This window comes from Gavialis gangeticus, unplaced genomic scaffold, assembly GCF_001723915.1.
Source record: "Gavialis gangeticus isolate Ggan-Ray unplaced genomic scaffold, GavGan_comp1, whole genome shotgun sequence".
Lineage (NCBI taxonomy): Eukaryota > Metazoa > Chordata > Crocodylia > Gavialidae > Gavialis > Gavialis gangeticus.
In genome coordinates, this window is record NW_017728998.1 from 32549591 (window position 1) to 32570812 (window position 21222).

At 41.1% G+C, this 21222-nt stretch overlaps 1 protein-coding gene across 1 annotated transcript in view; it reads left to right on the top strand.

The window, feature by feature from the left end:
- The window catches only part of NKD1 (naked cuticle homolog 1), a 202622-nt gene that overhangs the window by 177622 nt on the left and 3778 nt on the right, over window positions 1-21222 (top strand). The window contains 4 exon segments of the mRNA XM_019505694.1: window positions 463-558; window positions 12852-12999; window positions 14440-14524; window positions 19589-19719. Of these exon segments, the coding sequence (XP_019361239.1) occupies window positions 463-558; window positions 12852-12999; window positions 14440-14524; window positions 19589-19719 (460 nt within the window).

Genomic DNA, 21222 nt, shown 5'->3' on the forward strand with positions numbered 1-21222 from the left:
CGTGGGTGGGGTTAATACCATGCGTCCATTTTGTAGTAATTACCACTTCTGATTCAATGGCATATTGTTTCACACTGTGAGTCTGTTTCTGTTATCCCTTTCTGTTCTCCTTCAGTTAAGTGGAGTTTTTCTTTCTCACCTTTTTAATGGGAAACCTTATTATATTTTCAGAGCTTCAAGAAGTAGCTTTCTTGTACTTTTGTATTTTCTAGACCAAAGTAGAAAGCATTTCTCAGTATCCCAGCAGCTTAGCTCAGGGGAATTAGGAAAAGAACCTTATTGTCAAGAGACTCCTTCTGTGCAGAGGACAGAGGGTTGCTGCCAGGAACAAATCCTGAATGCCTTCTCCCACGAGAAAGGAAGGACTAAAGAGAGCAGCTTCTTTTTACAGAGAGGAGTTAGCCTCCTCTGCAAATAGGCCTTTTGCTTTAGGTAATCAGTTGCTCTTTGCATGTTTCTTAGGAATTGCAATGTGATGTGTCTGTAGAGGAAGATAACAGGCAAGAATGGACCTTCACACTGTATGACTTTGATAACAACGGAAGAGTCACACGTGAGGTAAGCAAAGTAAAGCTGCCCCTCTCCGTGCAGCATTTGCTAACAAAAGTGTATTATAACAGGAACATTTTTTCTCCAGTGAAATAAAGGTGTCCTGCCAACTTAAACAGCAGTTTCCATGGACCCTTCCCTTCCAGAAACAGCCCCACCAGTAGTTTACTGTTTTCAGGATTACTGTACCACTTGTTAAACTGGTTGCTGTTTAATGTCTGGGCTTAGCCTTTAAAAAATAGGACCAACATTTTGGGGGGGGGCAGGGTCTGAAACAACTGGATCTCCAAAAGTGTTGTCAAAATAAACCCCTACAGACATATATTGGTCTGGCTCCTGTCCTGCTTTTCAGAGTTAAGCTAACCAAATGGCAAGGTTGCTTTTTGAAATTCTTTCCAGTAGTACTAACTATACTAACTATTTCTTGGGTGTTGGGCAGAGATCCATGCTGCCATCTCTGTCATAGTATAGGTTATCTCTGATAGAGTTTGTGAAACCTACCACAGGCTCATAATGGATAGCTCTCAATAGAAAGTGGATTCATGTTGGTATTGTTAGGATTCATTCAACTTGTATTTTCTAGGTAAATAAAAAAACCAAAAATCCTCTTCCCTTATAAGAATGGGGACCAGTGTACAGTCCTCTTCAAAAGCTTACTAACCAAAATAAATCACATTTCAGTGAAATGCCATACAGTGTGCTGTCACTGGTTCTTTACAAGGCTTGTTTCGTCCCTGTGTCTTGAACTGGTTAACCGAAAGTTTGTAATCTTCATTCTCCATCAGCTTGGAAGTTGACACCTATGAAAATGAGTAAGAACTGAGTAAAAAGCAGTAGCATAAATACTGAAAATGTGGTGGTACTAGCCAGAAAATAGCAGTAAGATTTTTCTTCAGGAGGAGAACAAACCTCTTTCTGAACTTTCACATTTTTCAGCCAACCACATTAAAGGACTACTAATATTAACACTTACTGTTTTTATTATTTGCATTATGGTAGCACCTAGAGAGGACTGAGATGAAATTGGGGTGCTCTGATGTTAGGCATTTCTACAAACACATACAAAGAGACAAGCGTTGCTTTGAAGAGCAAGGATTAACATCTGAAGTGGTGAGATAGAAGCAGAGTAGAGTAAAAGGAAGTGCCATTCTGTGTTCTAGATGGAAAACCAAGGCACACAGAGCATAACTGCTTTGCCCAGAGTCATGCAAGATATCTGCAGTAGAATCTGAAATTGAACCTTGGTCTTCTGAGCCTAAACCTGTGCCTGAAGCACAAGAACAACCTGGTTCTCAGAAGTGGAAAAGCTGCTCAGGGTGTCCCTTATACCGAAGCATAGGATTCCTATTAATGTCAGTGGGAGTTCCATGTGTTGAACATACAGAGAATATGCTTTTAAGTATGTACACAATAATTATTTGTGATTATGTGGTACACCAGAGAGCTTAATTTGAATATACTTAGAGCATGTGTTACAGCCAAATTTTACCTCTGCCTTGCTATAAGAGTAGACTGCAGCTTAACTGAAACCAAATCTGTGCAGGGATTGAAAATTATACTACTCTGAGGTCTGGGGCTTGCTATATTTGGTTCTGAATCTGTGCCAAAAAAATTCTTTCAGACCAAGAGACCAAGCAGGCTGATAATTTCCATCTCTTCCCATATGGTCAGGACTAGGAACAAATGTGTATGCCATTGAAAACTTTCCAGTTGTGTCTGACACTTGTTTTCCAAGGTTTTGAACCTAAAATTGTCATTTGAATTATTCACTTTTCTTTATTGAATACATATATGTTTACATGAACAGGTACAGATAGCTTTTAGCAAGCACCAAATATTAGTCTCTAAGAATTTTAGTTTTGAAATGATGTAGAGCTTCTCAGTCCAATGATTTTTGGGTTATTGCCTATCAAAAAAAATTTGAATTCTACCATCTTCTGAGTATTTTTCTGTGGACCCAACAAAACACCTAGCTTATGCTCAATATGAAATGGACCAGTAGTTCCATTAAATTCACCGGACACAGCTTAAGTACTTTGCTGAGTTCACAGGCAGGATGAGCAACCCATTGCAGCATGAAGCCCACAGTGAGAAAGATTGTTGCCTATAACAGTGCCCACTTGGAAGTAAGTGAAAGGTTAAACATTTAAATAATAAGTAAATTTATACCAGTAATACATTACTGCTTAACATTTAGCGTGGGGTGCAGTCCGTTGGGAAAGGGAAGTGGCATGGTGCCTCAGGAGCAGCAAGGCAACAAGGCAGACAGGAGAAAGGGAGGGAGACGGGCAAGGGGAGACTAGTACCCATAGGTAGTCTGCTCCCTCCCTCCCAACGCACCAGTGGCTGCAGCAGGCTGGGAAAGCCCCTTGCCTGCTACTGCCACCCACTGCTTCACATGGGCTGTGTTGCCTGGCAGGACTCCCCACTCCTCCATCAAAGGCCCCAGGGAATGGCTCCCAGCAGCAGCTCTGCCCAGATGGATCTGTTCATGGTCCCTGGCTCTGGGCAGGTGGCTGCAGCCCCTCTCCTGTGGTGAGGCAGGGCAGGGAAAGCGCTTGCCCGTGGCTCCACACCCCCTGGCTGGGATTAGGTACGTGTTATCAGTTAACCATATAACTGATATAATTAGAGGAGGTTAAATGCATAAAGTGTGCTTAAAACAATATTTACACCCATACTTGGCAGACTAGGACAAATGCTGTCAGGACCCAGGAAGTTTTTCCAAGCAACAGAACTGAAGCAGTGATTAAAAAAAAAAGCAAAAAAAATCCCAAACAAATGGAAAAAAAAACATTTGGAGTTTGCCATGACATTTTGATAGGAGTAGCTCTTGGATTCCCTGTTGAATTAAATGAGGTAAAATGTCCTTTCCTTATGGAAAATATAACAACAATAATTGTTACTGTATATCCTGTTTTTCATCAGTAGATCTCCAAGTGCATTACAAAGAGAGTTAAATAATGTTATCCTGTTTTTCTTATGTGGAAACAGAGGTATAAATAGGGTGACCATACATCCCAGTTTGGCTGGGACGGTCTCAGATTTCATCCCAGCATCATAGCCGGTTAGCTAAAAGTGTAGCAAAAGCTCCAGACTGGTGCCATGCCGTCTGCACATGCCCAGCCTGGCTCCTCCTGAGCAGCAGCTGGAGGCTGGGGGGTGGGCTGGACTGGCCTGAGCACCCTTCCTACTGCCTGGGTGGGAATTGGCAGGGGCAGAGTGCACCAGAGAAAGGGGCAAGGGCTTGGGCACGTGCGTGGGGCAAGCTGGATCAGCTTGGATCAAGCCTGTCAGTTTGGATCTCCTTCCTAGGACAAGATGCCTATATTTTGGGCGTTGCAATATGTAAGTAAAGACATCTACAACCTTAATTTGGATTTGACTTTCTGTTCTTTTGAGTGTCCAACTCAGACACTTTAAAAAGTTAGATGTGAAAGAACTTTAAGGCTTCTTTGGGGTCTTGGATTAAGCCCACTGAATTACTAATTATTTTTAAAGCTTGGGCCTTATCTCTAAGATCTTTTAAAAAGATATATACAGTGTTAAAATGAACCTAACACAAAGCATTTAGATGGAGTCCAGTTTTTGTTGATGAGATATGATTTTGATGCAAAAATGTTTAGTATTTATCTGAAAAATTCTAAAAGCAGCACAGATTTGGTCACTAGATAAAATTTCAAGTGTATTAATAACAAATTTCACAAGAGAGTTCAAGTTCCATCCCAGCAGAATTTCCTCTGCATCTTAACAATGTCTTTTGAACTGAAAGTATCTATGATTTCCTTTTTGAGTGTTATGGTTTATTGCCTGCTCTTTACAATTAGAAATTTGAATATAGCCATGCTTCTATGAAGTGATATGACTGTGTTTCAAAGCATAATTGATGGAATGGCATATTATAAAATTAGCATTCGATAGCTGTGCTTAGGATGCTGTACTTAATGTGATACAAGACAAACATTTTATAGTTCTTTTGCTGTGTGTGAAGATAGCTTTCTAGTTCTAATGTGTATATTAAAAAAGTTGTCTAATAATGTTTTCCTTCATTCCATAGGCCATTAAGAGTCCAATTCATTATGTACTGTAAGCTTTTTGAGAACTGACAGCTGCATTGTAATTATCTTCACATGGATATTTGTAATCATACTTGAAACTTGGATAATTGAACTAATTTGTTGTGATCTGGGAGGTTTTATATTGAGTTCTCTGAATATAATTTTACTTGAGAAATGACACCCTTTTATTTTCCCTTTTATTAATATCTGTTCTTTCCCATGAAGCATAATCCCTTCAGAGGGTAGTTACAGAGTTCTAAGTATTCAAGAGCCTTGGTTGTTAGGAGTTAAAAGTACTAGTGTTTTTAGCCTGGATGCTGATTGGTTACCAAATGATGTTCCTTCCAGTTCCAAATATGAGCATTTCAAAAATGTAAATGAGTATAAAAAATTGATGTTGCAATAAAGAACCCTACTGTATGTAATGCTGGCAAAACCAAGCTACAAGCAAGCTTCTAAATAAGACACTTGTACTTTCTCTTTCAGAGGGAAAGGGAAAGAATTGATATTTAAGGTTTTTCTTAATCTGTATTTAATGCTAAAAGTGTTCCTTAAATCTTGTTTTAAATACCCAATTTATTTATCTTGTTCCATTTTTTTTGTGTCCATCCTTGTACATATTTCTCTTGCCAGAAGAGGAAAAGATTATTAGTTCTTTCTGTATTCAAAACTCAGCCCCAGACTTCTGTTCAGCAGTAACACTCAAATCTCTGGCCTAGAGAAAAGATTGAAGGAGGATTCTGATTTCTTTCAGGCTGGGACTTAATTAGGTGAATTGAACCTCAAGTCTTATTCTTGTACCTTGTGGATTTTGGGTTTTTTTACTACATTTGCCACCTCTGTGTAATGCTGGAGCAGTTCCAGTACTCTGAGCAACTGGCAAGAGGGGAAGTGGAGATGGCGCTGGCACTTTCACAGGGAACATCCAGACAATATGATTGTAAAATGGCCAGCAGTTACTGCCACCTTATTTACACCTCATTGCAATCACTGGTGAAATTTCATGGATGGGAAGTATTAAAGCAAAGCTCATTGTGACTGTACTAGTATCTTGAATTTATTTAGGAGACAGAAGTTTGTCTGTTCCTCTGTCTTTCACACTATATTTTAATATCTAGGAATGAAATTGCATTGCTTGCTCTGTTTTCATTGTTAAATACATTGTTTATTTACATTTTTCTCTTCTTGTTGCAATGATATTCTTCTACTTAGTTAATTTGGAATGAGAAAACCTACCTTGATACCCCAAATCTGTGGATTGGGATTGTTAACTAATCCTACTGCTTAGAAGCAGATCTGAGGTCTAGAAATACCAAGGGGTACAGTCTCCCTCGGCATGTGCCAGTTAACTTTTCTTACAAGCAAAAAATGAATACCCTGAATGAGGATGTCCTCAATCAGAATTTGCTCTGTGAACATGTAGTAGTTGATTATCAATTTATGTTGTTTTTATTTAAAAAACCCAACAGGCTTCTTAATGTAGTGAACTACTACCAGCTTTTTATCAGGAATTTGTAAAATATTCCGCTTGAGAAACGTTAGCATGCACCAAGCTATCTTAACAGTGTGTTTTATAATAATTCCAAGCAAGTGATTTCTGAAAACCCTGTTAAAGTTCAGAACGTGTGGTAGAGGTGATATCTTTTAATAGACCAACTAGAGTTTTGCAAAAAATGTCTTTAATTGCAAGCTTTCAGACACAAGCACCTTTCTTCAGGCATAGGAAAAAAGACTGTAAAGTTCTCCCAGGTAGAAATGAAAGTTCATATTTCACAGGAGGGTTGAAGGTGTGGTAAAATCTCCTGTTTGGCACAGTTCATTTTATGCAGGTTAGGCTCAAAGAAAAGATACGTGTTAAAATTCATGCATTCTTACCTTGAAAAAAGCAGCTGTAATATTAGATCAATGAAACACATTCATATGGCATGTAGTAATGCTTAGATACTATCAAAAACATAATTTTCTGTTCAAGAAGTAATAGTTTTATTTTTTCCTTGTGTGTGGGCACACAAGCAAGTTTCCAGGAGATGATGTAGGGTACCTAGTAGCACACCAGCTACTCATGTGCCTGCTTTTACCACAAAACAATCGCAAGATAGCTTGCTCCCAGTAAAAGTGGTGGGAAGTTACTATGCGTTTATCAGGGCGAAGAACCTGCACAGTTATTATAGTTACTTACTATATGGTAACTAGTTTATGTGTCCATACTTTAATTTACTAGCTATGTCTTCTACAAAGTATATAATCTTAGTAGAAATCTCAGCCCTTCAACAAAAAGGCATTCAATTTTTTTTTTAATTCCCACCTCCATGGTCCTTATTTTCACAGTGCCAGTTAGTGCTAGTTGAAAAAATAATTTAGAATCAATGTTAAGGTTGTTTCTATTTTTGCAAAACATTCAAAATTTTCCACTTTTGTGAAAATTTCTCCAGTATTTATTATAACATCATATTTTTGTTACAGTTTGGAAGTAGCTTCACTAAATATCTTGGCAAAAATATGTAAAACTTTAACAAAATTGGAAAATGCTCAAATTTTAGATAAATTATGAAAAAAATTGTTTTTGTAAGGAGAAAATGCATTTTCTTTTATTAAAAAAATTCTTGTACAGAAAATTTCGATCTGTTCTAGGTATGTTTTTCTTCAACTTGTCCAAAAGTTTTGATTTGTATGGTAGGAAACACAGTTTCTTTGGTAAGTGGACTTGCAAAGATGTATGAAGCCCTGAGATTTCTTGAACATGCTTGGTGCTATGCCAGAGAAGGGAAACTGGCTTTTGATTTTGAATTTCTTGAGGAGGGACAACCACTGATTTGCTAGACAGCTAGTGGATGGAATTATAAAATAATGTGAACACCTACAGAAAGCTGTCCAAAGAATTTTAAGTTCTGATAATAATCAACAAGACAGGTTTCAGGATGAGCACAAATTGCCCAGCTATCATGGGCATATTACTTTAAGATTGAAAATTCACCTTGAAGAAAAATGTTAGGAATGGTTGGAGGACTAGTACAGGCTTTGTAGCATGCATCCTGATGAGCCTGGTGCCAATAATTTGCAAGAGGAGTGAGCCCCACAGTAGCTGAGTAAATCTATGATAGAGAAAGGACCATGAGAAAGCAGTTTCAGTCACAGTTCAAGGCATGTGTCCTGCTAAAGACTGTCTGAGGCTTCAGTTCCCATATGGTCATTATCTCAGGAATTTGAGTGATTTCAGGTAGTCATATCTGTGAGGGTGGTACTAGAGAGCAGTCAGGATGTAGAAGATGTCTTTTTGCTGGTGGCAATTCAATCAGAAAGTTGCTGAATAACAAGGGAATAGAATTGGTAGATACCAATATACCAGATTTATGGGTGTGTACAAAAATGCTCTGTGCATGTTTTACACCACTGTAATTTAGAGCACTTTTTATAGCACTATAAAGTTTCAGCGCTCTTAAACATGAAGTGCAGTGTCTGTTGGTGGGGTGGGGCGGCAGGGCTCTGAGCCTCCCTGCATTTTCCAGGCTAGGAGGCAGGGGGCACTCTGCAGCCTCCTGGAACTGGAGGAGAGTGGTGGAGAAGGTGGAGCTGGGCACAGAGCAGGGGAACAGAGAAGGAAAGGGGGGCCAGCAGAAGTGGGGTAGGGAAGTTAGTGGGGAAGAGGTGCTATTCCATTCCCGGATTCCCCCAGGAAGTGCCCAGCCACTGGGTGATGTGCCGGGCTCCCAGCCACAGCTGGCTCTGTGGTCTATGGGTATTTGCTGAGTTCCCCCAACTTCACACATGCCGAGCTGCCATACTTCCCTGACTCATCTAGGATCACAGAGGCCTTTCCCAGCCACTCTGTGCCAGGAGGGAGCAGGTTCCCAGCTGAGCAGGATTGTGTGGAGCCAGTACCAGTGCTTCTCTCCTGCCTGGGCTGCACAGAGCTGAACCAACCCGCTTCCCCACAGCATTGCCCAGCCCAGAGCCTGCCCCATGTGCAAGCCTTGCTAGGCATCCACCAGCCCTCTGGGGTGGCAGGAGCTCCACAGGGCCTGGGGTGCCCCAGCATGGAGCCAGCCCTCCAGCTGCAGTGAGCTGTGCACCAAAGGGCAGGGATGCACCCTTCCCTTTCCTTCCTACCCTTCCCCAGTCCTGTTTAGCCTGATCACTTCTGTCTCAGTCGGCTGACAGAAGCAGGATGGTTTGCTGGCTTTTGCAGACATGGTGGTACCGGAGTGCATGAACCAAACTTGCAAAGCCCATGGGCTACTGGCAGAATCACCAGAAATTTGACAGAAGTTATTAAGAGCACTGTAAGTTGCTAAAGTGATGTAAAATACAGCACTTCAAATGTAATACCTTATTTAGCAATGGTTAATTTAAAGTGCCTTTATCCATTTTTAAATTCTGTAAAGGCATGGACTTCTGTTAAGTCAGAGCAATAAAATGCTTTAAATGGCAAAAAAGCAACTTCTGTACATACTCTATAGGCCCCTAGGTAGTCACCAGGAATAAATGAATCCTTTAATTAAAATGTAGATATTGAAAAAACTGGTGCAACAGCACAAAAAATAGTTGTATAAGGATGATTGTGTGATTTATGCACAATCGGAAGGGTGCTTTTATTTATTTATTGATACAAAGGAGACCATATCCTCTTGGAAAGGATTTGATTTTCTACCTGGGAAGAATCACAAAATACTAAAGGTGCACAATGAAAACCCACAGGTCTAGTGAGGCTTTTGTGCAGTGTGTTTAAATGTCTAGTGGCTGGGCAGGCTGAAGCAGTCTGGGAAAATCCAAGCCTGTTTGGCTGAGTGAGGCAAAATGTTCTGACATGATGCGTGTGCAGACACATTGCTGGCTGAGACAGTATGTGTTACACAAGTATTGCAGCTGGCCTGCCTTGACAGGGCCTGCAAGTACTTTTTAAAAAGTTGGCTTAAGTAGTTTGTTGGGAAAGACCCACAAAACGCAGCAAAAGGAAAAAGGGTGACATGTCATGTGGGAGTTGCCCCTAGCCACAACACCTACCAAAAACCCAATTCAAAAGCCTGGGCAAGCAGTTTGTGGCCTGGTCAAACCCTGTAGGGGTGAGGGGGAGGAGGTGGAATGGTTCAGCAAATAGAGTAAGGGGTGGAGGTGGCTCAGAAGTCTAACCTATTACCGAAAACACCCTGGCTGCTGCTGCCAGGTGCTTTTCCTGCCCTTGCTCTTGTGCTCAGATCAGCAGCAGCAGTACAGGGTCTGTGCACCAGCTGCAGCTGCAAAAGCGATGCTGTGGAACGGCTCTTGCTGCCAGGGCACAGACTCTGCAGGCGTGGGGTTGACAGTTTTGGCAGCCCACCTAAGTTGGTGATTGTGGCTGGTTCTCCTCTCTCCCACACCTATTCATGCTACTGCATAAGGATATACTCTGTTGTATTTACATATTTCAGAGTAAAACGTAGAGCACCTTAACAGCTAGGAAAAATAGTCACTGTATCTGAACAAAAGGAAGGAGTTGGGTTATAGGTGAATGGTTTAGCAATACCCTATTGAAACTGGCGGGACACAGAAAGTTGCCTGTGTTGGCTAATCATGTCCCAGGCAGGGAGAATGCAGTGGGAGAATCCTTGTGGAGGAATGAATAAGACCCCAGATCACCACAGCACTTGAGTACATGCTTAAATCCCATTAACATTAAGCATGTGCTCAAGTACTTTGCTGGATAGGGTTGAATTAAATGAAATGGAGCCTATGTGCATAGCATGAGGCCTTCCAGAAGTTTAGTTTAGGATGGGATATCCCAAAGGTAGATATCCGTTGTGTATGTTTTTGCCCATTCCTATTAAGCAAAATACTTACAACCCCACTCTCTGTCCCCCCCTCCACCCATCCCCCTCCATCTGTCAGCTGTCGCAAAAGGCCCAGCTTGGGACACCTTCTGTCAGTGCTGCTGTGTCTGTTAAGAAATTTCCATTTTGGTAGATGTCAAAACAGGATGGAAGTGTGAAAGGAAAGGGTTGGTGAAAGAGATCGCATAACCACCCATCTTATTAAGCAGTCATTCTCTGGCACAGGCTTTCAGACGGAGATTCTTGTCAAGAGGATAGAAACCGGCTCCAATCACACTTGTGGCATACTATAAATAGGGTCATTTGGGTTTGGGGTAAAAAAATGTTTCTGTGGAAAAAATGGAGAGACTGCCAACTTCTGCTCTGTTTATACCAATGTAAGTGCTTGATCCTACACTACTGAAGTCAGAGGGAATAGGATCAGATCATAAATCTGGTGTAATTCCATTACATTAAGCAAATGTAGTGAATATAAATAAAGAGCAGAATTTGACTCAGACTGGAAGAGAGTGAGCACTACGTCTAGTGTAATTTGCCTTGGCAATAATTTTAATGTTTCTCTGCATGTTACAGAGAAAGGAATATGATTATTAAGAACAAAATATTCTGTGTGCAGTGAATAAAGTCTCACTGTCTCCTATAAAGCTGACTAGATAATGAGGGGTGTATGCTACATCACTTGTTTAAACTGGTGTGTCTCCTGGTGCTCACCTGAGCACACTGAGCTTTGAGGATACATTTGTTAAGGGTATGAACCCTGTGTGAAGGAAAAATCCTATAGAATTTGAGGGTTTTATTGAACTAGTCTCAATCTTCTTCAGAACCAGTTTGTTGTATTTAATACAGCTGATTTAGATAGTTCCTTTTGTTCCCCCTGGCTTCTGGAAAGGGTGTAGGTTGTGGGATAGGGTGTTGGGGCAAAGAAGATGGGCAAAGATAATTTATAAATTGTATATTCAGTGGGATTGTCTTCTATGATCGCAGTGCTTTGGTTCTAGATTGTTGTCCTAGTTAATTGACTCTGGGAAAAGACTTCCGTTCAAGTAATGAGCCAGCAACTGATCTCTCACTCATCTTGGCAGAAGCCACATATGAAGCAAGGGCATTTGTATAATATTAAAGGTTGGCTGGCTTGGAACTCTCTTGCTGACTAAATATGAGCTGACTTGCAGTAATGTTAGCTGCTAAAAAGGGACTATATTCCACCTATATATTAAGCAATCAGGATTCAGTATTCCTCCTGTATGAGACAAAGGGGTTGTATGAATTTGGAAATGCTTTCTTTTGATCAGACCCTATTCAGTAAAGTACTTAAATCTTATTGACTTAAGGGGACTTAAACACATTCTCAAGTGCTTTGCTGAATAGGTGTGGGCTTAAGCTCAAGCTTGAATAAATGTTTTTCTGAACTGGGGTGTTAGAAAGGAACCCTGGCTTTCAAAGTCATTTCTGTGCCTAACATTTTTAAAGCCATAGTTGCATTATGAAATGTTGAAGGGGTGAGAGGTTAATCCTACCCATTATGACACCTATGTTGCATTGGAGATGCAAAGCTAATAAGAGGAATGTTCTGAGACAGGCCTGAATCTGAACACCATATTGTCAGTATGGCAAACCTTTGAGTAAAGTTCACATCCTGTTCTGAACATTGGGGGTCAGTCTCTGTAGTAGGCTGAACTAGCAGTCTTACAGTTTAGGGGAAGTTAGATCCAGTCCCATTTCAGCTCTGAACTTTGCAGTCCTGCCTGATCTCTTAACCACATAGCTTAAACTCAGCCCAAATTTAGTGGTAACAGGAAGAAAACCAGTTCCCTGAATTTATGATGAGTGGTGTGTCTTATATTTTGGGCTTTGTGGAAATATCTGCTTGCTATGGCTTGGATCATGTGAACTCAATTTTATAATGCAGCGTCAATAATTATACTTTAGCTACATTTAAGAGACTAGAAAGAAACTGAATATCCCAGACTGCTAATAGTGTGTGCTTGGTTTGGGACAATGTAAATAATCTCTTTTTTCCCCCTAAAGGTGTTCTGGTCTGGTTTTTCCCATATCATAACCTTTATGATGTTTTATGGCATCCAAGGGTAAAGAATATGAGAGACAGAGATCGTGTGCTTGAAATGCTACTGTGTATCTGTCACCCAAGGTCATAAAATTGCTATGAAGTATATGTACCTGTAAGTCCAGTAGGAAAATATATTTTTTAAAGATATGCCTGTCTAAGGAACAAGACTGGAATTGTTGAGGCCAGACACTTCTAGCACAGTTAAGTGCTGCATACCATCCATTCCTTATGAATACAGCGAGACTTGAAAGCGTCTTTGCAACCTACAGATCCATTTTTGGAATGGTTATATTAATAAGTAACAAGGCTATATATTCTTCACCCATGTTTACCATATTTTTTCTTTTTGTTTGTGCTTAATCCCAACTGTAGGATATTACCAGCTTGCTTCATACCATCTATGAGGTAGTTGATGCATCAGTAAACCACTCTCCAAGTTCAAGTAAAACTCTGCGAGTGAAGCTTACTGTGGCACCAGATGGCAGTCAGAAGAAAAAGAGTATTCTCTTAAACCATACTGGTAAGGATGTATACTACACTTTTTGAAAAGCTTTCCCTCAAAGGTCCCTCTTTGCATTTGATAGGTAGAAAAACTTAAAATTTAAATTAAATTGAGACAATTAATTATGGGGGTAATTTGGTCCCTAAATGCCCATTTGAGATTTTACCTGTAGAGCTATCTGCTCTAATTTAGGAGTCTACATTTGAAAATTTAAACTTCCCCTCTTTTTTATTATTTCTGATTTGCAGGAGTTATGTGCTATGAGATGTGTGGTTGTACTTAAAGTATGCCCTAAGATTAAGGCCTCTTGTACCCTAGGAAGTTATACTATCTAAACTACATTGGTACAATTAAAGTAGTATGACCACCTGCCTTTCAGTGTGGACACAATTATATTTGTACAAGAGTTTTTTATAGGAATATAGATACTCTAGTACAGGAAGAGAAATAACCATATCACTATAAGGTTCTTTGACATCTGTACATTAGAGCTTGTACAAGTAAAAAAAAATCATTAAAAAGAAACATACTCCTAGCCAAAATCATTAAGACTTGATCGGGTCTTAAGCCAATTGGAGAAAACGAGGAACTACATCATCTGTACCTTAAATTCAAATCCTGTGATGCATAGAATCTGTTTATCCTTTTCAGTTAGTCAGTATTTGCTAGTAAAACATCCCTGGCTAATATATGTTGATCAGTGTACATGAAAATACTGGGTTAATGACTGTCACCAGTTATACAAGGGTGGCTCTCACAAATTTCAGAGAGATGTGGCTAGTAGAGTCTGTGTGTAATGTGTTTATTCTAACAGCATCACACATTACAGCATTACCAGCACTTGTCTAAATATAAAAGTTGTACCATTTTAACTGTACCAGCATAATCTGATCATAATTTTATTGCTATAATGGTGCCTTATAACAGTATAGCTTATTCCTGTACAGAAAAAGGAATAAACTAAATAAACTATGCTGTTACAATGCATACAATACAATCTTCTTATCAGTACAACTCTGTGCAGACTAGGGTTTGTATTGGTTCAATGATTTTTTTAAAAAAAAAAGTCATGTCTTTACTGTAATAGTTATACTTCCTGAAATACCCTTGTAACAGTAATTTTGAAATAAAGCCATTTTGTGTACAATGAATGGGAAACTACACAACAGCAGGGACTGTTAGTTATTGAAGCAGCTGACGGGTAGCAATGATTTTGTTTGGCCATGCCCATTCATTTCTTTACTTTTTCACTAGGGAGCCTAAGTTACTTAGGCCCCAAACTCCCAGTGAAAGTCAATTGCGCTTGAACTGCCATGTCCCTTTTGAAGAGTTTGTCCAAAATGAATTATGAGGCATTGACGTAATGACAGTAATAAGTCTGTATGTATTGCAATGCATATACCTGACAGAATAAGCACAGCAAGAATGAAATAACAACTTACCTTTTGTGGGGGACAGATTTGCAGAGCTCTAGGCATAGAACTGAGAGCAAAGCCAGTGAAGAACTGAGGGGGTCTGAAAAGAAACAGCGAGCTTCTCTCAGGTAAGTTGGAAGAACTTCTTTCTCATCTGTGAAAAGGAGTTGTGATAGCCACCCTCAAGAGGCTGGAGATACTTTTTTTTAAATATAGGAATTATAGGGGTTGTCACTTTGGAATGCACAGCACAAATTCATTGATAGCCAGTACCCTGATACTAATGCCAGTATTTATATCCAAGGAAGCTGAGGAAACTAGCACTAGCTAGTCATACATGCTTCCTTTTTCCTTTCATTATTTTGAGAACTTTTTGGATAGTTTGTGCAAGTACTCTACTTTGAAAAGGACCAACAGAGATCCGCCCTTCCCTTACTATAGTTTGTTCTCTTGCATCACCGAAAACATCAACCAGGTCACCAAGGAGAAACATCCAGCTTCCATTTACCCAAGGAACCAGTGCAGAGTTTTTTACTATGCAGCAGGATAGTACTAATATTTGCAAGTACTATCCTGTTGCAGAGTAAATTAGTTTATTCCAGCCTAATAGCAGTGCACATGTAGATACATGGCATTTACTGCACAGCTAATTAGTCAACTGTGCAGTAAACGTCTTGTGTAGATGTGTCCAGTGTCCAATAAGGATAAGGTAATTTACTCCACTTTCAAAGGACCAAGAGTATCTACACAAGGAATACTATGTGCACTGTAAATTCATACCTTAGTTTACTGCCTCAGTAGTTTCCCTATATAAACAAAGGCCAGAGCCCAACTCACTGTGCCCCTAAGCTGCCAGAAACCATTCCTCCTACTTACCACAGAATCTCTCCTCTTGGACTTTTTGAAAATTAGTCAGTTACCAGTTATCAATCTGACAATTAGGGTGTTTCCTATCGGTTAATGCATTTATAGTAAACCTTCAAGGAAAATTAGGTTACTTTCTATTTAGTCTTGGAATGCCCTTCACCACTTGGAAAAAACCTCTATATATTGTTTTTCTATGGATTCCTGCCGGTGACTCAGAATGCATCTATTTCCAATAAAGTACAGACACAGTAGTTTCTTTTATGCACAGCTGCTGGTACAGTTGCAGTCTTTTAGAGATGAGATAAAACAGGCCTATTTGAAGTTTCTCCCTGAAGGAATGTATAATATTATTTTGGATGCTAGTCTAGAATAGTCGTTGCTCCTCTGAAGATGTCTAGTCATGTCAATGGCAAGGTTAGCAAAGATAAGCATAGATTTGCCCCATTATCAAGCCTTCCATCTGCCTTATAGGTGCATGCTATGCTGAATTCCAGAATACATGATAGCCATTTGGGATGTATCAGTTAAAACCAGATTTCTTAGAGTATCTTGTTTTCCATTGGACTAACAGCAAAAAATGCACTTTTCACAGTTCAGTTTATACTGTTCAAATGGGTAATAAAATACTTCCCTCCCCTCCCCAATTTAGGTATCTCCCAATTTGTATCCACTGCTAGAGACATCATTTCTCTATTCAGTGTCTATTTGGTTTAAACTGGGATTTCATTTTTCAGGCTGGGGAAGTGGGAAACACCACAGCAATGACGTTGAAACCATTTCTTCAGGTGCAATTAAAAAAATGCTCTAGCTTTATGTTTTCTCAGCTTTAGGAGTATTTGTCTGGGGAAAATATACTTAGCTCAGCAAATATACCAGCAGGAGGAGCATTCGCTTTCACTTAAAAAAAAAAAAAAAAAAAAAAAAAAAAAAAAAAAAAAAAAGCAGCTGTGCCCTTCTTCTTCAGTCCGGTCACAAATACTTCTAAGATATGACTTCTGTCCAGAACAGTACACCCAGATTCAGAGAGGGGAGAATTATAAGACAGTAACTAATTCCATCTCTTTACCTGAAACCTTATATAGGCTTTTTGTAGCATGAGGATTTCCTGTGGCTTGGTGAATGATTACTTGCAGAGTAACAGCAATGCAGTTCAGGATTTACATCCTCTCTTTGCATCTAGTACTGTTTGCTTCATAATTGATATGTGTTTGCATGACCAGCATTCTTAGATGATAGAGGATACTCATTTCTCTCATTTGAAACCCACAGTAATAGTTGCCTTCAACTGAGGGGAAGTTTCTTACTTCTGTTGCCGTTTTGCCTCTGCCACAGGGTGACAGATGGTCTTTAGGTTCCTTTGCCATTGGGCACATGTTACAACTTTCCTAAGGATTTCTAATTTGCACCCAAATTAGCTAAGCCTTCTCAGAGGTCTGTAGCAGAGTGCCTGATTGTCCCCTGTTGGTGCTGCACCTAGCCAAATGTGGACATTTGTATCTTTAAAAGAAATAAGTCCCACATTTCTCTGCACCAAAGCCAAATTGTTAAGCTGGTGAGTATCCTATAATCTCATCTGTGGCATTGTGGGGGTTCCTTTGAGAACAACAATGAAATATTGCAGTCTTTTAAAAATTTTATGGAAGGTTCCTTCCTTCTTCGTGTTCTTGTGATAAGATATTTAGCAGAATTCACAGATTCGTTGGAATCTGTCAAACCACGCCTTGAGTGTTTCTGCTGTGGCCTTGTACTTGCAACCTCTGAGCTATCAACCATTTGCACCCCTGCCCCCCACAAGTAATGTTTAATTTAATATTCAAGATGAAGTTATTAGGGATGTTTCTACCCCTAAGGTGGGAAGAGTATTCAGGAGGGAGGGATTTTTCATCCTTTAGATACAGTCTTAGAGTTTCCACATGTAGTGCTAAAGTAAACATCCAGATTTATGGCTGGTTTACCCAGCAGGTGCCTTATGCTGTTGATAAAATTGATGGTGAGAAGAGCAATGGCAGGCAACTTTATGATTTGGGGTGTTTTATTTCCTTCCCATTACTCTAGCTGTTTATATCTGCACCAGGCCCCAAAACATCTTTCATTTATAGGGAAACGCTGTCATTTGGAACATACAGGCTTTTTTCACGCTGACCTGCTTAAGTAACTTAGCTTTAACTCATGTAAATGAACTGTTCTCTTTGACTGCGGCCTTCAGGAAATATCCTTTGCGGTTTCCTGACCTACACATTCTCACGTGTATCTTCTGACCCATTCTATCCTGGCCTGACCCTCCTCATAATGACATTCCAGCCTGGGAATTCAGAAAAGGGTTTCACATACTATTCAAAAAAACAGGCAAGCATCTTTTATAAAAACATATATTCTTATACCCTGCAGAAGATTCAGATCAGGTGTTTGATGCCTGAATCTTTCCATGTATATGCAAAATAGCAGTCTGGGAACACCTGACAGAAGCCCTGGTGTTCAGAAATACTTGAGTCCTCTTTGGTAGTGGAGCACATTTCTCATCAAAGTATAATTGCTTCTCTGTGTATATTTGCATTGTTGAATATCATCTTGCATGTTAGAAAGCTTTTAGAATGTGGGCCTGTGGAGGGACTAACACAGTGTTTCTTCAGGGTCTCAATTCATTTACGGTACCAGAAAAAGAATGGTATGCAGTTCAGTTTTGGACAAACACTGCTGTTCAATTATGCTGGATCAGAAATGGTTATGCCTGCGCTATATGAACCTTTCAGTGTCTTCTGTGCATGCAGCGCTCACTTATTGAGTGCCATAGGCAAATCAGCAGCACTCCATGGTCCTCTGTATGCTACCAGTAGCCCATGAAGTGCTTTTTGAATTGCATGCCTATGAGCTGAAAAATTGTAAAATTCCACCCAGATACATATGAGGTACATATGAGACGTGGGCCACTATCAAGGGGGGGAGCTTCCTCCTCCAGCTCTTTTAGATGTCCAAGTGCAGTGTCTTTTACTTCAAGTACACTGGTGGCTGAAGAACTGGGTTCAAAGCCTTCAAAGGTTTCCTGCTTTCCTGGCAAACAGCATCACATGCATAAGTATTTGCATATATCAAAGCAGTGTAAACTTAATCTCCCAAATGCAAGTGACACACTGCAATAGAATAAATCTGGGGATTTTTATCAGGGAGAGTATATATTTTCAGTAGATCCCTAACAACATACCAGTGTCGCATAGGTCTCAGTTCTGCAAGAGAGCAAGACATTCATGTGACAATTCAGCAAAGCACAACGTACTTGACTTCAGTGCAACTATTTTCATGCCAAAAAAGAGGCATAGGCTAAAGTGCATTCAGACTTAGATCTGAATGCCTGGCATCATCCAGGAATGAGTCCTTATTTTGGAACCAGTTTGAAATGGAAAGCCAAGTTTCAGTCTCACCTAAAATTAGTGAGGTTGAATTGGGTACAGAAGAGTGCAGAATCCACTCCATGCTTTCAGAGATGGCAGTGCCCTGATGAATGGTAGTCCATGATATAATTTTAAAATTTTGTATTTTTCTCATCTTATTTGCTATTCTGGAAAAATTGGTCTCAGTTATAAACATCTGTTTATTGGATGTGATAAATTTAAACCTCTCAGCATTATTGGCTACAATACTGTAAGCTCGTATGTGTGTGTGCATGTGCATGTTTGCTCATAAATGAGTGGTATTTCAGATATTTATTCTCAGGAAATAGTTCTGCTATAAATAAAATAGCAAAGCTGAGCAGGAAAAGGAGTCAGGATTATGAAGCCCAGAGTTGCTTATTAGATGTATTTTGGCAAACAGTAGTTATCTCAGATTTTTCCACTGACACCTTTTTGCCCAGTTTCCTTTAGTAAATCCACCTGTGCTGCTGCCTACTTCCCTGAAGCAGAACCACACAGACATTTAGGCCATTTAACAACAAGCTCAGCTGAGCTCAGTTCTTCCCTGTAGAGCTGGGAACAGCCAAATCAGCCGGCAGACTCTCCCTGACATGGCATGATTAGAGAATGTACTGAATGGTTTGGCCATCTACAGGTTGCAGTAAACCCTCAAAGATTTTGTATTTGTGTTTGTGTGCCTTATGCAAATGCAAAAGCATCCCTTGCTCTACAAAACCAGAGGCCAATTCATGAAAGGAAAGAGCAGTTAGTCTTAGGCCCTTCTCAGATACAGACAACCAGGTGTTAAATGTCTTTGCAAGTGAGACCTATCAGTTCAAAGGGCCCAGTGGCTTTACCAAGCCATTAGCTTGGGTTTGAAAATGGTGGGGGAACCAATCTGCAAGCTTGCTGAACTTAAATTATTTTTCCCATTCACAGATATCATTACAGTGACAACAATCCCGAGCAGAGTGGCTGCTACCGCCATTGTGTTGATGAGAACATTGAAAGGAGAAACCACTATTTGGATCTTGCAGGAATAGAAAATTATACATCAAAATTTGGGCCAGGTAACTGTTTAGTAATTTTTATTTTTCAAGCATTTTGTGTCCAGTCCTCCTTCAGCTGCACAGTCCAAATTGGGCACTTGCTTGGAATCTTGGAATGACCATGTTGGTTGACTGATCTATAGCTATTTAGTGGTGATGGACCAACTAGTACAGTGTTCAGACGCAGGTTGCTAGATGGTAAGAATCAAGGCTGGGCTTTCAATGGTAAAGGCTAGGTTTAAGCTGCAACCAGAAAATGTTTTTTGGGGGTCTAATCCAGAACAAAAACCAATGGTGAGTTCATACAAAGGGACTTGATGTCCCTCCCTAAATTCAAAGGGTTAAGGCTGCATATTTGCCATGTTTATAAGTCAATAATTGCCAAAAGGCATGTTGGAGCACACTAGTGTGCTGTGAGAGTAAAAGAAGCATGCCCTGGGATCTCCCTGGGTGAGGATCTCCTACCATGTCTGGTACCATGTGCCTACCCTAGCTTCCCCAAGGGCACTTGCAGCTGCTTCCCTGGGGACTACTGCTACTGCTGCATTCCCCAACCCTGCCTTCCACCAGACAGCCCTTGTGCCAAATACACTGCCTTCCCCACCAGCCCTACAATCACAGCTGTGTGCTTTCCTGTGAACTTAGACCAGGCATGGGCAAAATGCAGCCTGTGAGCTGGATTTGGCCCATGGAGGCTCTTTGTCCATCCCACAGCCAGTCCCTCGGTCCCACCTGGCCCATGGGCACCATCCGGCCGTGGCATGTCCTGCTGCCCCTTGGGCACGCAGTGGGGCTGAGGTGGCTCTGTAGCTGGACTGCCTTTCTAGGTAGCTCAGGCAGTGGTGGCTCCTTCTGGCTGCTGCAGCTGCTGACCCCAGCCCCATGGTACCGGTGGGGACCCAAGCACACAGTTCTGACCTGGCTTGCCCCGTGTCTACTCTGAACTCTCCTGCACTGAGCAGCAGCAGCAGCAGCCAGGCAGAAACTGTTGTTCAGTGTCGGGGATAAGCAGCCTCTCCCCCTTGCCACTGCCAGGCCATTTGTGCTGCAGCTGCCCGGAGCCCATGCTGGGCTGCCCTGCATCTCTGCCGCTGTAACTGCTGCCTCCAGGCTGCCCAGCAGGGCAGCGGTGGCAGTGCAGGGCAGGCAAGTGTGGGCTCTGTGTGACTGCAGCAGGAAGGGCCCACCAGTGGCAAGGGGAAGGTCAGGTTTTTCCCCACACTGAACGACAGATTCTGCCTGACTGCTGCCGCTGCTGAGCCTGGGCAGGCAAGTCTGGAGCAGGCACAGGGCGGGCTGCACTAGGGCTGTGCACTCGTGTCCCCACCAGTACTGTGGGGCTGGGGCCAGTGGCCCTAGCAGCCAAAAGGAACCACCGCTGCCTAGGCTACCTAGAAAGGCAGTCCAGCTGCAGAGCCACCCCAGCCTCACTGCATGCCTGGGGGACAGCAGGATAAGCTGGGTGGGTGGGCAGGGCTGTGTGTGTGGGTTCTGGCTGATCTGCTTCCGTGGGGTTGAGTCCAG